General features: G+C 44.0%; 1 protein-coding gene across 1 annotated transcript in view; it reads left to right on the top strand.

Moving 5' to 3' along the window:
* Positions 1 to 18,638, top strand: part of LOC147455563 (uncharacterized) — a gene marked incomplete at its 5' end in the record, with an annotated part of 145,776 nt that overhangs the window by 93,059 nt on the left and 34,079 nt on the right. The window contains 9 exons of the mRNA XM_086514319.1: positions 3,490 to 3,542; positions 3,627 to 3,685; positions 3,764 to 3,821; positions 3,916 to 3,983; positions 4,968 to 5,077; positions 10,601 to 10,655; positions 10,733 to 10,808; positions 10,895 to 11,076; positions 11,354 to 11,491. Coding sequence (XP_086370445.1) covers positions 3,490 to 3,542; positions 3,627 to 3,685; positions 3,764 to 3,821; positions 3,916 to 3,983; positions 4,968 to 5,077; positions 10,601 to 10,655; positions 10,733 to 10,808; positions 10,895 to 11,076; positions 11,354 to 11,491 — 799 coding nt within the window. The remainder of the gene's footprint in view (positions 1 to 3,489; positions 3,543 to 3,626; positions 3,686 to 3,763; positions 3,822 to 3,915; positions 3,984 to 4,967; positions 5,078 to 10,600; positions 10,656 to 10,732; positions 10,809 to 10,894; positions 11,077 to 11,353; positions 11,492 to 18,638) is intronic.

An 18,638-nucleotide genomic window follows, 5' to 3' on the forward strand; every position in this document is an offset into this window, starting at 1 on the left:
GCAACCTGATACCCCACGACCTGCTCCTGTGTGTGTGAGAGAGAGAGAGAGAGAGAGAGAGAGAGAGAGAGAGAGAACCCTACCTGACCCTCGCGCTCAGCAGCCCGCCAGAGAGAGACCTCGCGCTGCTGCAGGAGAGAGATGTCGCTTCACCCTCGCGCTCAGCAGCCCGCTATGTGCTCAGAAGAGAGAGGTCGCTTCACAGTGGCGCTCAGCAGCCCGCCATGTGCTCTTGCCCGCCATAGAGAAAGAGAGAGAGAGAGAGAGAGAAATGAAATGAAATGAAATGTTATATTAACGTCTTCAAAAGGCCAAAATGACCTATGAGACCAATCAGTTACAAAATAGTGAATCTAATACCATGTCTGGGTACAAAAGAACTAGAAGTGGAACAAAATACTACTACTACTACTACAATCTAAAACTACGTGGGTGTAGCAGCTGATACAATAGGTACCCGGTAAACTGGATGTAACAGTGTGAGAAACAAAGATGGAAGAAATGGTGAGGATCCATCCTCATCTGCACTCTGGATGTCGAGAGAGTATGGCTCGAATCTTCTGTTGTAGTCTCCGTCGATGCTGTGTAGCTCCTCTCCTCAGTCGCGGTCGTCTGTATCTCTGTAGCTCCAATGCTCGGTCGATGAGAGTGCCAGTAGTGGTCGAATGAGTGTGGGACGAGCTCTGCAGTGGTGGCTGCTCCTCTGGCTGTCCCATATCTAGTGAAAAGAAATCTGTAATGTGTCTCTGGGACTGCCTCTCTCTAGCTCTCCCCAGTAAAGTGTCTCTATACCTGTGTAACTCAAGTAGATATAGTCCAAGACATCTCTGATCCTCATAACTCATGACCCTAGATAGAGGACCAAAACCCTCTCTGAATAAGCAGTGGAAACGCCCCCGTATCTCATAGAACACTGTGCAATGACATATGTAGTGCAACTCTGTCTCTGGCTCTCTCTGGCATAATCGGCATATCCTGCTGTCTGCTGGTATCCCTCTGAATCTACCGGTCTCAATCTCGAGCTGATGTGAGGATGTGCGTATCTGACCAATGGCACAACGCAAACCATGAGACATATGTGTGTCCATGTAGCTGGGTCGAATCACAAACCCATCTCCTGTGAGGTGGAGAAGATGCTCTCTATAGAAAGCCATCTTTGTGCTCAACTCCTGAGGCGGCTCTATCCATGTCCTCCTAGTGTCGAGCTGGATCAGGTCCTGACGAATGAGTCTAGTGATCTCCACCCGTGTAAGAGACAGCGAGGGTGCCTGAAGAGAATACTGGAAAGGGGGCAACCTGTCCATGGTGAAGCCATGCGTCTGAAACCATGAAGTCATCTGTGCATACCAGCATGAAGTGTCCCCCTGTAGAGCTAACTGTCTGGAAGACTCAAGGGCCAATCTAGCATATCTGTCTCTAGTAGTATCCCATAGGCTGTGCACAAAGGACACTGATCTGGTAAGCGCCTCAATCTCCATGGGGGGGGCAGCTAGCTCTGCTCGAATGATCGCGTGAGGTACGGAGGCCTTGGCTCTAATCAATCGGGAGATCATAGATACCAAGGGCCTCTCCATACCTCTCCAACCATCCTGGCCTACAGAAGGTCCCCATACCTGTACCCCATACATCATAGCTGAGGCTACTAAAGTATCAAAGAGCCATAACTTTGTCCGAGGTTCCTGGAACTGAACCTGCGAACACATCCTCTCCAAGCCTCCCAAGGCCGCATAAGCTCTGGTCAGTCTAGTCTTTGCTGCTCTCCCCAAAGAAAACCTCGGCCCAGTGAAGACTATCCCAAGGTAAGTGTATGCATCTGTATACTCCACAATCTCTTGACCATACGTGAAGGTCGGTGCCGATCTCCTGATCCACTGCGGTGTGGTGTTAAACACCATGACCTTGGTTTTACCAAGGTTTACAGACAATCCACTATCCTCTGCAAAACTGTGTAATGCATCCAACTGTCGCTGCATACCCTCTGGTGAGTCAGAGATCAAGACAATATCATCAGCATATAACAACAATGGGATCCACGTCCCTGCCAGCTGGGCACCTCTATCACCCTCTCTGTCAATGTAATCAGACACCTCATCAACATACATACCAAATAGAGTAGGAGACAATGGGCAACCCTGTTTCACCCCGATAGTGGAGTGAACTAAGTCAGATATCCCCTCTGGGGTGCGTACATGTCCCATCACTGATCTGTATAAAGCCATAATCCCCCAAATCAACACTGTGGGCACCCCCATCTCCTGCAGTCTGCGCATCAGTCGAGCTCTCGGTACCATGTCAAATGCTTTGCGGAAATCCACAAAGCTACAATAAATCCGTCTCCCATGTTCTCTTGCCCGAGAGAGAGAGAGAGAGAGAGAGAGAGAGAGAGAGAGAGAGAGAGAGATGAAATGATATGTTAACGTCTTCAAAAGGCCAAAATGAGTTATGAGACCAATCCGTTACGAACTAGTGATTCTGATTACCATGTTTGGGTACCAAAAGGAGCCCCCATTCTAGGAAGCAAGGGGAGGGACTGTCGACGCAGACTAGGGGAGCAGACTCAAGATACGAACCAAAGAGACTCCTTATTCGAGGAAGCAAGGGGAGATACTCCCGACGCAGGTTAGTGGAGCAGACCAAGACTACGGCGGCCTCCTCAGTTGACACATCAATTGCAATGTGGAAACCATGGTGCCACCATCTACAATATGCCTGCGTAGCTCCCATGGCTACCAGGCTTATTAAAAGTACCTTAGCCATCATATATGGCCCCTCAAGCTCTAGTTGGTAGTAGCCTCGGCCACATGAGTTTACCCACCTTGGGAAGAAGGTGAGCCTATACCAAATCTTGCATCTTCCCTTGAGGGACGCATGTTAACAATGGTGCGAATGACGGAGGTTGCCTATAGCCATCTCTCTTTCTCCTCTGGCATAAGAGAGAGTAGGATAGAGGACTCTGCTGGGCCAAGTGAGGGGAGCTTCAACAGAGTTCTTGTGGGGAGGTGGAGCCCAGTTGTCATTTGTGTTTGCAACAGCTAGCTACATTGCCTGTGCGAAAGTAGGAGGGTGAGATCATGAATGAGAGAGAGGTATGTGCTTGAGTGAGGGTGGAGGCCGACATTAGCAAGCCTAAAAGCAGAAGGGGCGGTGAGTGTATGCATGGGCATGAGGGGAGCAAGGGGCGAGAGGCAAGAGGAGTGGGTGTGGCGAGGCCAGCGCAGCAAGGGGGGAGAGGGAGAAAGGGGAGAAGGGGGGGGGGGGGTGTATACTTAGCACGGGCGCGTGGCAACTTGAGCGTGAGGGTTTGGGGTAGGAGCAGCACACATTCAGCAGCAGAATGGCCTAGTTATTGTTAGCCTTTGTACGATGAATGTATGTTCAGGAGTTGTGAAAATAACCGTCTACTCCTGACGCAAGATGTGAGGCTTGAGAGGATGAGTAAACCTTTCCCAAAGTGGAACTACTTATCTGGATTGGTTTCTGGCTTGATAGATATGACAAAGGACGGAGAACTATTCTGCAGCCATGCTCGCTGACAACTGAGGGTATGTTGAAGGAACGGAAAAGCTGGTTTCAGCAGTCGAAGTTTGGGTTTCTACTTGACTCACATGCTTATTCATTGCTTGCAGGGATAGAGCTGGCACAACCAGCACCAGTTTACCGCTTCCTGAATCGTGGTCCTTATAAGGTATTCTTCACTGCATCTTTTTGGTTTTGCAATGACGAGAAGGCTGGTGATGATCTTGTTCACTGTTCTTCTTTTCAGGTATCTAGCCTGTCAAAGACATGGGATGATCTTGATCGACCACGTCCTTGGATTCCGGGTAGCTGTACTAGTACTACATGTTGAGGAGAGTGTTAAAAGGATTTAGTTACTACTTGACTTATGTTCGCTTGCTTGTCTGCCTTGACGATCAGCACATGTACACCGGACATTTCACAATTTAACAACTGATGACATCAAAGGGGCCCACCCAAATCCAAAGGTACTAATTAGAGAAATGATTGTTTGCGTACACACACTGTTGCTTCTTCTGTATTATGGTTTTTGTGTGCGAGTTGCTTACATGCGTGTGTCAAATTCCACACAACCTTAACTGCATGCCTCCACTGACCGTGGTGCAAGGACAGATTCAATACTTTCTTCAAATGATATGATGCTGTTCCTATCTGTCAATTTCTCGCTTTGCAGTTTGTTGTTGAATGACATCTATTCATCTGTGTTAGATGGGTCCTACACATTGTGTCATCTATTCATCTGTGTTAGATGGGTCCAACACATTGTGTCAGTTACTAGTTTTGCAGTTACATGTTGGGGTTGCATTTACCCCATGGCATGTATGTATTACTACTGCACAGGGAAGCTGCACTTTTCTCAACTAGTTAATTACACAGAGCACCCAACTGAGTTTCTGTTTTCAGAGAAGTTGATTTGATTGTCATGGGAATGGGACAATCAAGAGTGGCCATAAATATAAGCCACATTTGCAACTGTGCATGTCAAGAACGATAAGAAACTGCTTTGGAGAGCAGTAAGAAAAGGTGAAATTGTCTCTTTAATTAAAATTTCGCAAAGAGAGCTTGGCTCTCAAAAGGCAACTGATACAGCAGATAGGAGGAGCTTTTGTATTGGGTTGCAAAAACAGGGTATGAAATGGTAGGTCCTATATTTCAAAGTGAAGATGCTAACTGCTTAGAGTCCATGTAGCGGGGTTTTTGAAACACTACAAAAGTCCAACCATTCATGTTGAATCATATGCACCCAGTGCTATGTGTCTCAGGATAGATACTCTTAGAATTCATGACTTGGCAATGCTACCTTCATTTTCATGTAAGAGATAGGTAGTATGATGTGGTCTTTGAGTTTGAGATGCAATTGTTTATAGCAGGGGCTGATTTTGTTGATCCCTAGAGATTAGTGAAGTTTTCTGTTTTCAGATGCTTGATCCATTGTTTTTGGTTTTGTAAAGAACATGAAGCTGGGCAATGCTGCAAGAGGGACCAATCCCTTGGATCCCGCTTACAATTTGCCTAGCTGCAAGGTTTCGCCTCCTCTAGAGCCAAAGTTTCTTCGTGACAAGTAATCACAATAACTTATAGATGCCCACAATCAAGATAATGTTCAGCTTCCTTTCTAATTTATTCTTTGTATTTTGTATACTCACTACTGTTGACAATTATGGTAACATATAATAACAAATATATGAATTGTCAATTCAATCAAAAATAGGTGCAGATGTAGATTTGAGAGCTTTCCAGTGAGTTATTACAGCCAAAGGCTTCTGGACTGTAATATTATTGACCCATACTTGGGTGTTTCTTTAAGATCTATGTAGCAGAGTTCAAGAGATCGAATGATGCTAAAACTGTTCCTGTAAGCTCAGATAATTTCAGGGGATCCTGGGCTGTGCACTCGGTTGCTGGGATGTATTGATCAGAATCATACGGGCTTCATTATGTGCACAACAAGTTTATTAGTGGGACACCATCGAGAGTATTTTGTTTTCCAAATCGAAAATTGCACACATACTCAGGGCTGAACACGCTCTCTCACACACCCAGGCAACCCAAACACACATACATGCTAGGATCCAGCACACTTTCATTCAGAACGCTAGCTTTGCCAACACGCTTTTTATGTAATTCTGTATTACTTGTGGGACAAGTCATAAGTGAGAGAAAACCCACAAGAGAGTACATGTGACATGAGTTTAAGGGGGCTGGCAGCAGTCAAAACAGCTGAACTACTGATGCAAGGGAAAGGACTGAAAAGGGAAAAAGGAACGCCATACAAAGGAGGCAACTGATGCATCCAGGGGCAAGTGCCATAGCTTAGGATACCTCTAGAAATAGTCAAAGAAGAGCTCAAGTATATGAAGGGATATTTCTTGATTCTTATTTTCGCATTTTGTAAAGTTTTCCGAAGAAATTTGCAGCAATAAGGTGACAGTGTTATTGAGGAACCAATGGAATAACTTCTGTTCCAAAAATCCCAAGTAGTTCAAAGGGCCCCGATGGAATGCAACAGAGAGACTACGTTTTTTTTGGTGAAACCATCGTCAAATCAGTCAATGTACAAGTGGAGAAGACTTCACGAAGAAGCCTGTCCAAAAAGGAAATCAGAAACACTGGTGAAATGCTTCCAAGGCTGGAACTCCAAATCTTGATTTCTAAAGCCATCATAATGAGACTCAAAAGAGATTTGAAGCCTATGCATATTCCGCCATAAGAAGGCCTTGTTTCACTACGTCCATACTTTCTAGAGTGTAATGGACCCAATGAAAGAAAAGGGAGATGGGTCAGCAAAGAAGCAAAGCTTCCAAAATCGATTAAGCCTGTGAGAAATGTGACAGAGAAATGGTTTGGACAATGCCAAAATAAAGTAGTGATTCTCTCCTGACCATGCCAACATCTGCAATAAGAGGAGTCAGCAATGCAGCGTGCAAGCATTCTTGCAGTGATGCACACACGCATGCGTGCACACACCATAGAAATAAGCGATGCCCGTTCTGAGCCTTATGAATGGCAAAAAAATTCCGGCCAAATGGGAGAGCAATTGAAATGCTGTTTCTGGTTATGGGCTATTCCAGCTTTGGTATCAACAAGGGTGTGCATTCCAGTGCCGTTCCTGATGTTAGAGGCCCATTTCGGATTAGAAATTTCGGATTAGAAAGTGGCCACTTAGAAGCTTTTGAAATATTCAACCCCCCTGGCAATTTTTGAGGTCTTTTGGCTCTTCGAGCCCAATTCCTCGACGATACCTTCATTCTTGCAATCACCTCTAAGCTATACCTCCCTTAACACACACACGGACGCACCCCCTTCTCTTTTCTTTTTTCTAATTCCAAAAAATTATATGTTAATTAACCATCTTGAGGGTTCATACTTGAAGTTAAAGCATACACAATGTTGATTAGCTTAGAGGTAGTAATCCAATTATAGCATAACAAGCCTAATTCTTCTTTTTCAGTCTCTTAGATCTCCTAACATATACAATTTGGTTGGATGCTAGGGATGGAGAATTGACCTTATAGCAAGTTGTGAGTATAACAAGAGGAATCTTATCTCTATCAAAACTATCTAAGGGAGTACAAACAGGGGTATGCCATCATGCCTTGTAGGAGATTCGGGTTTTGGGGTTTGGGGCCAGGGGTGGGGCCGGGTAGGGGGTATTGCCACTAAAGAAGAGGGGTCTTGTTAGTGCTCCCCGAGTATCCATCTTGCACACATGACATGACACAAGCCAAACACACACATACAACAAAATAAGGGATAGATATCTGACCCACCTTCCAGCCGTAAAGCCAAACTTGCTTACCCCCGAGCCTCCAAACCTACAGTTACTCCTTTGGCCTAGCCTAGTACCTCACCTCAAGGACTAGGTCCCATACCACCAACCCACACCCTAGCTAGGGTGCGCCAAGCATTATCGAAAGGTCTATAGTCCAAGTGTGGTGATCATAGAGGATACATCACAAATGAGGCTAGGGTCCTATTTATAGGATTCCTTAATTGCCCTACTTAACCTCGCCTCAACTAAGGGTGTGCTCACATGCAAGGCCAGTTCACACTGGCCGGAGCACCCCATCTGATGTTTAGGGATGTAACACTTCTCCCATTGGATTGAATTTCCTATCAAAGGCAGTAATGAACTAAGGAACCGACTCTTCAATATCTTCATCATCTCCCAAGTCGCAGCTGACTCGGGTCTATGACTTAGGTTTATGTTTCCACTTGATCAAGTAGTTTGAATAAGAGGTCCAACAAGATTGCTTTACCATTTGTTCAAGGACCAACTTAGGTTCAAGCGGCACATATTGAGTAGTATCCTCCAAGTTCATGAATTTTCTCAAGCAAAATAGCCTATTCATCCAGCCCCAAACGTTCCTTTAAATTGCTTTAATGTGGAGCATTGAATGAACGGTACGGTGTCAGGGTAGATCCAACTCATAGTGCACCACACTTATCATCTCCAGGATATAGAACGGTTCACAATACCTAGAAGACATAGAGTACTTGTTGGTGCAAGAGTTTCGAAGTCTGCAGTTATTGAAAATATACCCACATGCCCGCTTGGATCTCTTGGGACTGCTTATGCTGGTAGCATAAAAGTTTGCAGGATCGTATGCAGTATTTATGCTTTCCTTTACAATCATGAGCATTTCCTACATAGCTTGCAAAAAATTCACTACAGATTGTCACTTGACCCCCTTGAGTCTAGTAGCATTAAATGGTTTTGGCTCATAGTCATACAAAAGCATGTGTGGATTGTAAGGAGTATCTGCTTGCGCAGAACTAATATAAGGCAATTCAATTCGGAAGAGATACTTTTTCCAACTACCCTGATGACAAGAGACACACGCGTAACATTTTTCCATTGTCGTGTGTGTGCATTGTGTCTTTCCAACGGTCCTGCAATGCTCAGAGGACAACATGCACGACCAGATTTCTAATCGTGTTATCGGGGCATATGGATGCTCATTCCCAATTATTGGAAATGTCACCTTTGTTTTTCAATATGCAAATGACACACGTATTGCCATGGGTGCTTACTAAACATTATCAGAGTTTGATACGACATAGGTGTCCAGTTTGGGTGGAAATAGTGGGATTTCCACGTACTTGGAAGCACTTTTTGCCTCTTTTGGCTGCTCAGTTGGGCAAAGTGATATGTCCTCCAAACTTGGATACCAATTCCAATAGGTCCTGTGTGCTTTGGGGTACAAATAAACCGACGCCAACAAGAATCACGGTTGACTCTAGTGATCCAGCAATGGGCAAAAGACCATTTAAACTCAAATGGGGAAAATTTGCAGGTGCATGTTTTAGCTGTGGTCAATTTGGCCATATACAGTCTGAATGCCCGGAGCCTCTATTGAAACTACCACTTTTTGTTGTTCCTACATCTGAGATTCATGCTGCCTCTCCCTCCTCTTCGTCTATGAAGGCAAAGCTGGGGGAATCTAATGGAAACATGTAGTCTCAACGGGATAAAGACAAAGTTAAGCATTCGGCTAATGTGCAGCCTAGTGCAAAGGCTGATACCAAAGGTAAAGCCAAAATGATCGATTCCACCGATGGTTGGTAGACTCCAAAGAAGGCCGCGAAACCTCGTGTTTCACCTCTCTTTAGATGGGAGAAGTGGTGGGAGTTACGCATCTACCTCTCATGATCACAAGTCACTAGTTGAAACGTGGGATAGAGTGGTTCACTCGTATAAAGATGCATTGATTGGTTCCACATCTGCTTCATTGATTGGGCATCATCATCCCTCACAAAGGGATGCGGGTGGAGTCTGCTTTGTTGGTTGTTGGTATGGAGGCAGATGTGTCAATGGGCACATCTTCTTGATGATTGCGTTTTGTGGTCCTCTTGTAAATATTGTGCAGATGCATTCTCCTCTTAGATGTTTCACGTATAATGTGCGTGGGTTGTGCAACCATGACAAGTGGAAGCTAACCTGGCATTATGTACATATACATAAAGCAGATATACTAGTATTGTAGAAGGATAATTAGCATGAGTTCACTGGCCAATCTTCGTCCTATGCGGGATATTGGATTGCGTATGTTGGCACTGGTTCTTTTCCGGGTGTTTTGATGATGGTGAGACATGAATTGCAGCCTGTGTGTGAGAGTGCATGCGAGTGAGGCATAGAGGAAGAGAGTAAGAGTCGTTAGGAGTGAGATTTGGTGAGAGAGTGGAAGGGGGTCTTTGGGGGGGGAGAATCGATGACGGCCGACGCAGAAAGTCAGTTGGATGTGGGTAGTGCGAGTCGTTGAGAGAGGGAATGGAGTGGGAAGGAGGTTTAGGTAGAGAGAGAGATTTGCAGGTTTTCTCCAAAGTTTAACTTGAATAAAGAAATACCAAAAGGGGCGCCAGTCTTTGGGGCCAACGAGGTGTCACTATCTGCTTGGAAGCACTATAGCTCCCAGGCCGTGTTTCACTTGAAGTGTAATTCCGAGTCACAGGTCTCCTCTGTGTCGTAAAGTTCAAGCTAAGTTGGTCAAAGTAAAGATCGGGTGAAAGCTAAAAGTCTACCGTCCCACGGGCTAGTTTCACCTTCAAGTGTTCCATTTTGAGCTTTGCTGCCAAAGATATGGTTAGTAATTTGTAGTGTTAATGAATGGCAGCTTTGTGGCAGTGATGCATGACAAGTGTTGTGTGCCTATGTAGTCACCATGAGGGAGATATGTTTAAAGTGATGGTTCTTTTATCATGAATTGTGGATGAGGAGGCTCTTTTCCTCATGTGCATTGGTTGGCGTGTGGCGTAATTCCCTGCGAGGGCAAGTGCTTCCTAGTTTCCAAGGTGATCTTTTGGGTGGGAGTGTGCTTGTAAATTCCCAAGGGATCGCTTGTCTTTAAGTTGTGGTTTTGTGGGAGTCCTTTAAAGAACCACAAATGTAGGAGGACCTCCAGTTTGTTACTAGTAACCTACCTGTTATTGATGGCTCAAGTGGGGCAGATGTTGTAAAACTTGTCTGTCACAACATTAAATTAAATACCAATTTAAGTCTTCAGTGTCTGAATTTTATATGCGTGGAGAGTCTTTCTTTGATGAAATGTTTATGTTTATAATATGACGTTGATCACTGCTCCAGTTTAAATGTGGACGACATTTTAGGTGCCAGATCTCAACACAGGGTTCGATTTACGGTGAGCTACTTTGCTTGTTTTATTTTCAGAAGCATGTAATTACTATTACATCAGCAGTTCTGTCTTATGTTGAGCAGGCAGAATCTCCAGCCTCGAAAGAGGTCATAGAAGGCTCATTTCCAGGATGGAGGCCAGCTCACCGAAGGAGGTTTGGTAAGTACCCAGGAACAATATTTTACCATGCATTGTGGTTTAAGGTTGCTTTCACTTTAAAAGCAAGATTACTGTGATAAATGCAGGAAAATCGGTAAGGGACCTGTGCTTACAGGTGCAAGATATCAACAAGCCAACAAGGAGAATGATTAGAAGTGGCAATGCACAAGCATATCTAGAAATTGAAGGCACTCATCCAAAGCATCTAAAGCAATTTCAAATTGGTGACATTCGAAGTAACCATAGCCTTCAAGCATTTGATATTCAGGTTTGAACTTAGCTTTTTAAGCCTTGCATTCTTATGAAATATGCACTCACAGCATATTCATAGACCTGAGCAACTTTCCTTGTTTGAGTTGACTCTAATTGCCATCCATGCTTGGAAAGTGGCAAGTATTGCTGAGTCTTTTTTATCAGTTTTCTAGCATTAACATCGAATTATGTGTGTCTCACAAGGTAGGCATTCTTTATAGAGAGATGCGCACATGGAAAAACAACCCTTTTGCAGAAGGTTAGGTTTAGACTTCTCAGTGTTTCTATTTCAGGGAACAGAGTCTGGGAGTGCAACTTGGATCTCTAATGTACAGAGAAGGAAGGAGGAGGGCAAGGAGAGGACATGCACTCTAAAACATCGGGAATCAGCAGAGATGGTTGCTGAAGCACTTTTAGATTCAAAGACTCAGGTGGTTTACTCATACATCTTGTCTGAAATTTTTCAGTATTGAAGAGCTCAGAATTAGAAAAAGCTTCAAGTTGCCTTCTTCAACATAATGTTATGCACTCTTTTTGAAAGAGGTAGACAGAAGACCTAGAGGAAAAGTAGGCTAGAGGGTAGCATGCTCGAGAGTGATGGGCAAATAGCTCAATGCCTCGCAACACATAGAGAATTCCATGGTCCTTGTGGAGCACTTATGGTGCAAGGAAAATGTGGTGCATGTGGCAGACACGATGCTAGATGGTCTGATAAAAAGGCTTCTACCTGGGCAGCTGGGTAGAGAGCCCAAAAGCACGATCGATTGGCCTGCCTTCCTTTGCAAATAAATTGTACACGTGTGTGTGCGCGCACGCGTGCTGCAAGCAATACTATTGGCCAGTCACACATGTTGCGTATGGAATGTCAGGCATGGAATCATATGATGCGTTTCTGTAATGCATTGGATTTGTGGCCGCTTTTGCATGATGGGGATCCAGGATTTACCTTTTAGCATAATGTTTGATCCTCTTATCGAGCTCCCCTTGACCGTTGGTATCTTTTTCACAGACAGCAATGTGGTACTTTTGTGTGTGATATGAGGGTCGACTACACTTTATGCCTTTCAGATCCTGCTCCTATATGTTTGGCTTTACACTTTGGTCTGTGTACGGATGTTGATTCTTTGTCCAAGAAGCGACTTTTACATGTCAATAATGCATATCTGAAGCATGAAGTTTTTTGTGGCATGATTGTGGACATACTCCCGCCTTTGATCTCCCATATGTACATAGATATTGATGCTGTGTGGTTCTGCTTTGTTATGCGGATCAGAGTGTTGTTAGTGATTATGGGAAGCATTCTATCTCTCAACTGCGGGGCCATGTACAGCAGGCAAGGGACACCTGTCAAAGATTGATGCGTATGGCTAATTCCTCCACGCTTTCAGAAACTGAACTTAATGCATTGATCAGCGAAAATTAGCCAAATGCCAGACGCATGCAAGGCAACATGCTTTTGTCGATAAAGGATGTGCTTCCAAACAGTTTTTCAAGCACTTGCATCATTCTCGTCGATCTCAGGACATCAAAAGAGTTAAGTTTTCCTATGGCGAATGGACATCTTCCTCTCAACAGTTGGCAAAGGCTTTGGTTGCGCGCTATGGAAAGATCTTTGAAGCACCGCCCCTTCTTACCCAAAAAGCTAGACAAGTAATGCATTGGATTTGTGGCCGCTTTTGCATGATGGGGATCCAGGATTTACCTTTTAGCATAATGTTTGATCCTCTTATCGAGCTCCCCTTGACCGTTGGTATCTTTTTCACAGACAGCAATGTGGTACTTTTGTGTGTGATATGAGGGTCGACTACACTTTATGCCTTTCAGATCCTGCTCCTATATGTTTGGCTTTACACTTTGGTCTGTGTACGGATGTTGATTCTTTGTCCAAGAAGCGACTTTTACATGTCAATGATGCATATCTGAAGCATGAAGTTTTTTGTGGCATGATTGTGGACATACTCCCGCCTTTGATCTCCCATATGTACATAGATATTGATGCTGTGTGGTTCTGCTTTGTTATGCGGATCAGAGTGTTGTTAGTGATTATGGGAAGCATTCTATCTCTCAACTGCGGGGCCATGTACAGCAGGCAAGGGACACCTGTCAAAGATTGATGCGTATGGCTAATTCCTCCACGCTTTCAGAAACTGAACTTAATGCATTGATCAGCGAAAATTAGCCAAATGCCAGACGCATGCAAGGCAACATGCTTTTGTCGATAAAGGATGTGCTTCTAAACAGTTTTTCAAGCACTTGCATCATTCTCGTCGATCTCAGGACATCAAAAGAGTTAAGTTTTCCTATGGCGAATGGACATCTTCCTCTCAACAGTTGGCAAAGGCTTTGGTTGCGCGCTATGGAAAGATCTTTGAAGCACCGCCCCTTCTTACCCAAAAAGCTAGACAAGTAATGCATTGGATTTGTGGCCGCTTTTGCATGATGGGGATCCAGGATTTACCTTTTAGCATAATGTTTGATCCTCTTATCGAGCTCCCCTTGACCGTTGGTATCTTTTTCACAGACAGCAATGTGGTACTTTTGTGTGTGATATGAGGGTCGACTACACTTTATGCCTTTCAGATCCTGCTCCTATATGTTTGGCTTTACACTTTGGTCTGTGTACGGATGTTGATTCTTTGTCCAAGAAGCGACTTTTACATGTCAATAATGCATATCTGAAGCATGAAGTTTTTTGTGGCATGATTGTGGACATACTCCCGCCTTTGATCTCCCATATGTACATAGATATTGATGCTGTGTGGTTCTGCTTTGTTATGCGGATCAGAGTGTTGTTAGTGATTATGGGAAGCATTCTATCTCTCAACTGCGGGGCCATGTACAGCAGGCAAGGGACACCTGTCAAAGATTGATGCGTATGGCTAATTCCTCCACGCTTTCAGAAACTGAACTTAATGCATTGATCAGCGAAAATTAGCCAAATGCCAGACGCATGCAAGGCAACATGCTTTTGTCGATAAAGGATGTGCTTCTAAACAGTTTTTCAAGCACTTGCATCATTCTCGTCGATCTCAGGACATCAAAAGAGTTAAGTTTTCCTATGGCGAATGGACATCTTCCTCTCAACAGTTGGCAAAGGCTTTGGTTGCGCGCTATGGAAAGATCTTTGAAGCACCGCCCCTTCTTACCCAAAAAGCTAGACAAGTACGCAATCTTTTTCTGACGCATGTTACTCTAGTTATCTCTAAACAGCAAGCACAAGATTTGGAGGTTGCGTTCACTGAGGCAGAGTTGCATGCAAGCCTGTGAGACTTAGGAAGATGGAAATCTCCTAGTTGGGACGGGCTTACTATTGAGTTCTTCCTCTCCTTTTGGGAATACCTTAGGGAACCTTTATTGGTGATGATGAATATGACTTGGGAGAAGCAAGATGTACCCCTTTCTTGGAAGGAGGGACTGCTCAAGCTATTGCCAAAGCATGTCGAAGCTCAAGGCACACAACAGAGAGTGTATTACTTAGTGTGCAATGGAAAGGTAAGATAGCCCTAGAGTGATGGGCGTATATACAATGCACGGGGTAAAAAACCTCCTAGCAAGGGAAAAATTGCCCCGACGGTCCTAAGTGTGTTCACACACATCACTACCACATGTATATGGTAACAAATCTCCCCTAAGAGTGATGTGGTAAATGAGAGCTGGCACATAGAGTATAGGGAAGTGCCATGCCCCGAGGACATGATTAGTCCACAAAGGGGAGTAAGCCTAAAGCTTTGCGGAAAGCTTCAAACTTCTCACGAGACAATGCCTTTGTGAAAAGATATGCCTTTGTGAAAAGATATGCAAGGTTGTCGTGTATTGGCACATAAGCCAAGCTGATCTCTCCTGCTGAGAGCCTCTCCCTGACATAGTGGTAATGCACCTCAATGTGCTTTGTGCGAGCATGAAAAATTGGGTTCCTCGCAACTGCCAATGCGCTCTGACTGTCAGTGTAGATAGTGTTGGCAGTGTCCTATCCAACACTCAAATAATCCATAAGGCATCTGAGCCATACACACTCAACCGTAGCTGTAAAGACTGGCCTGTGTCGTGTCCAACACCCAAATCAGCCATAAGGCGTCTGAGCCATACACACTCAACCGTAGCTGTGAAGACTGCCATGTACTCAGCCTCACAATTGGAAGTGGCCACAGTAGGTTGCTTCTTGCTCAACCATGATATGCATGAGCTGCCAAGCATGAAACAAAAACCACTTGTGCACACTCATGTGTCAAAACAACCAACCCAATCTGAGTCCGAAAAAGCATGTAAATGTGGCGGCAATGATTCCCCCTTGGGATAAAACAAGCCAAGATGTAAAGTGCCACTCAAGTAGCGAAAAATCCTCTTGACAGTCTGCCAATGCTTAGACCTTGGGCTATGCATGAATCTGCTGACCTGTGAGACTGCAAACTGAATGTCCAGCCTCGTGTTGCATACATAAGAGGCAGCCAATAGCAGTTGGTAAAGAGTGACATCGGCAGGATCACCAGCATCATGAAGACTCAATTTCAAACCTGTTTCCATGGGAGTGGCAATAGGTTTGCAATGCTCAAGTCCAAACTTACATAGCAATGTCTCTATGTAACTTGTTTGACACAAGGCAATACCACCATCACACTGCTCAAACTGTATACCCAAGTAATAATGCAACAACCCCAAATCTTTCATCTTGAAAGTAGCATCCAGATCAGTCTTAAATTCAGCAATATGTCTCTCATTTGGTCCAGTGATCAACAAATCATCTATATAGAGAACCACAATGAGAAGTACATCACCCTCACATTTTACATCTAATGTGCTTTCTGTTGGACTGTTACGAAAGCCTCGTTTGACCAAATGGGTGTCAGCCTTCTCATACCAGATTGCTTCAACCCATACAAAGCTTTCTTACATTTGCACACTTTATCCTCTTGTCCTTTCTTGACATAACCGCAAGGCTACGTTACATAAACTTCCTCAAATATGTCACTATTCAAGAAAGCAGTAACAATGTCTGACTGATGTACATCCCAACCAAAATGAGCTGCCAATGCACATAGAAAACGCACAGTAGTCATGCGACAAGTGGGAGCAAAAGTCTCTTCATAATCTATGCCTTTCTAGTGTGCATAACCTTTTGCAATAAGTCGAGCCATATAGCGATCAATCTCACCATCCGGCAGGATGCAAATCACATAAAGTCCATGTGTCATTTTCTATAAGTGCATCATATTCTGATTGCATGGCAGTCATCCAATTTTCTAAATTTTGTGCTTCATCAAAAGACAAATGTTCCTCAACATCATGTAAGCTAGACACAGCCAAAGCATAACAATCTGATGCATAAGATGCATAGTGAGAACCTGAACGAGTATGACTAGACAAAGGTGCATCCAGTTTACTGTCACACAAAGTATGCACCAACCATTTAGGCATACCTCTAGCCTGCTCATTCTCAGCCCTTTCCTCATCAAGTACATCATGTACATCTGCATCAGTAATAGGTTGATCTGTAACATTTTCAGAAACCCGAAAGTACATGACAGCAAGGGCTAAACAGAATATTCCACAAACACAAGATCCCGTGAGACCAAGATACGGTTTGTTTGCGGATGATACAACCTATAACCTTTTCTTTCAGCACTATAACCAACAAAAATACACTTGACAGCCTTATCATCTAATTTCCTGTGCTGCGTTTGTGACACCTAAGCATATGCAAAACAACCAAAAACATGCATGTGCTCAATAGAAGGCTTTCTATCATGCCATGCTTCTTATAGAGTCATAGATTGCAAAGCTTTCGTTTGTATCAGATCCACCACATTGTTACTTTCTGGTCTCATACATCACTTTGGCCTTTTGAAGACATTAATATAAAATTTCATTTCATTTCTCTCTCTCTCTCTCTTTTTTTGGTACATCATGATTTAATTTACAAGTGGGAAACCCCAAAAAGAGGAAAACCCACAGTAAGAAAGTACAGTAGGCGGAGCATTGTGATGCCAAGCAAAAACTTGAAGTAAGGGAAAGGGTCAATTTCTAATGCATGAAACATCTGAGAGTTGCTTTGGTGCCATATGGTCCACATAACCCAAAATCTGACCTAACTGAAGAAGATCTCAAATGGAGACTGTGGTGGTTGAAGAACTTAAAAATCCAAAACCATCTATGAAAGCCAAAAGATTGCATGACAATGCCATCACATAAATGTGAAACAATGAGTGTTCATGGATGTCGTTGTTCCACCAGCGTAGGCAGAAGCATAGCTTTTCAAGCCAAAACGTGCCGACGTAAATCCAAAATATTAATCCCTCCCAATCGCTTAGGCGTACATAACTTATCCATAGATAGAAACTGCAATCCTTTCTTGTGGGAGGAAGTACGCCATAAATGTTCCAACATACATGACATAAGAGACCCAAGTCGCCGGTGGGGCCAGTATCAAAGTGGCAAATAAACTGCACATAGGCCATCATTATGCATTGGACAATTTTGAGTCCCATACACAATGGCCAGGTTGACAATCTCCAATAGCTAAGCTTTAAATGCATTCTTTGGAGCTGTTACCATATACATGTGGTAGTGATGTGTGTGAACACACTTAGGACCCCCGGGGCATTTTTTCCCTCGCTAGGAGGTGTTTTGCTTTGTGCATTGTATATACGTCCTTTCCATTGCACACTAAGTAATACACTCTCTGTTGTGTGCCTTGAGCTTCCTTCGTCTTCTCCAAGCTGTGTGTGTTTTCCTGCAACCCTAATTCCAACAATTGGTATCAGAGCAGGTTGCGTCCTCCCGGGCTTAGTCACCAGTAGCTCCAGCACACGCCTACACACTTACTCCGATTTCTGTGAGCTTTGGCGAACGTTCGTAGGTCGACAAATACTCTAGGTAGACTCGTAGAGCTCAGTCTGCTCAGATTTTTGATTCAGGCTCATTTTGGCCTCCGTTTTTGCTGCAAGCAGTACTGCGCAAGTTATTTCATCATTTTGTGCAGAAATTCTGTCAGTGCCGGTTTCAGCATAACAGGTCTCTTACAGTCTTCTACGGTTTGTGCTATATAGCACATCTTGTTTCCGCTTTCTTTCTTCTCTTTACGTGCAGTTTTCACATCGGGTGCAGCATTTACCATTGCTGACAACAACACAGATGTTTTCAAGATGTTTGCTGCTGAGGGCTGATTGGATGGGGACAATTACCCTATGTGGGCTTATATGATGCAACATGTTCTTGTGTCGAAGGGCATTTGGAACATTGTGCAGGGCATTGATGAACATCCCGGTTCTGAGGATACAGACGATGTTGAGGACGTTGCAGGTCTTGCTGCAAGGATTGCTGCTGTTAGAGTTGTTTTGTCTACGCTTGAGCAAGCTCGTTGGGATGTAAAAGATCCGCAGGCTCATGCATTGATTGCGTTGTCTGTGAAGCTCATTATAACTCCCCACATTCGTTCAGCGAATCTGCAAAACAGGCTTGTGATATTCTGGCTGGTCTTTATGCAATTCGCAATGAGGCAAAAATTACATTGCTTTCCTTACTAGTGTCAAGGATATCAATGAGCAACTTATTTCTGCAGGTAAAGTCATTTCTGACAGTTCC

Source organism: Adiantum capillus-veneris, chromosome 6 (assembly GCF_014529385.1).
Source record: "Adiantum capillus-veneris isolate H3 chromosome 6, ASM1452938v2, whole genome shotgun sequence".
NCBI lineage: Eukaryota > Viridiplantae > Streptophyta > Polypodiopsida > Polypodiales > Pteridaceae > Adiantum > Adiantum capillus-veneris.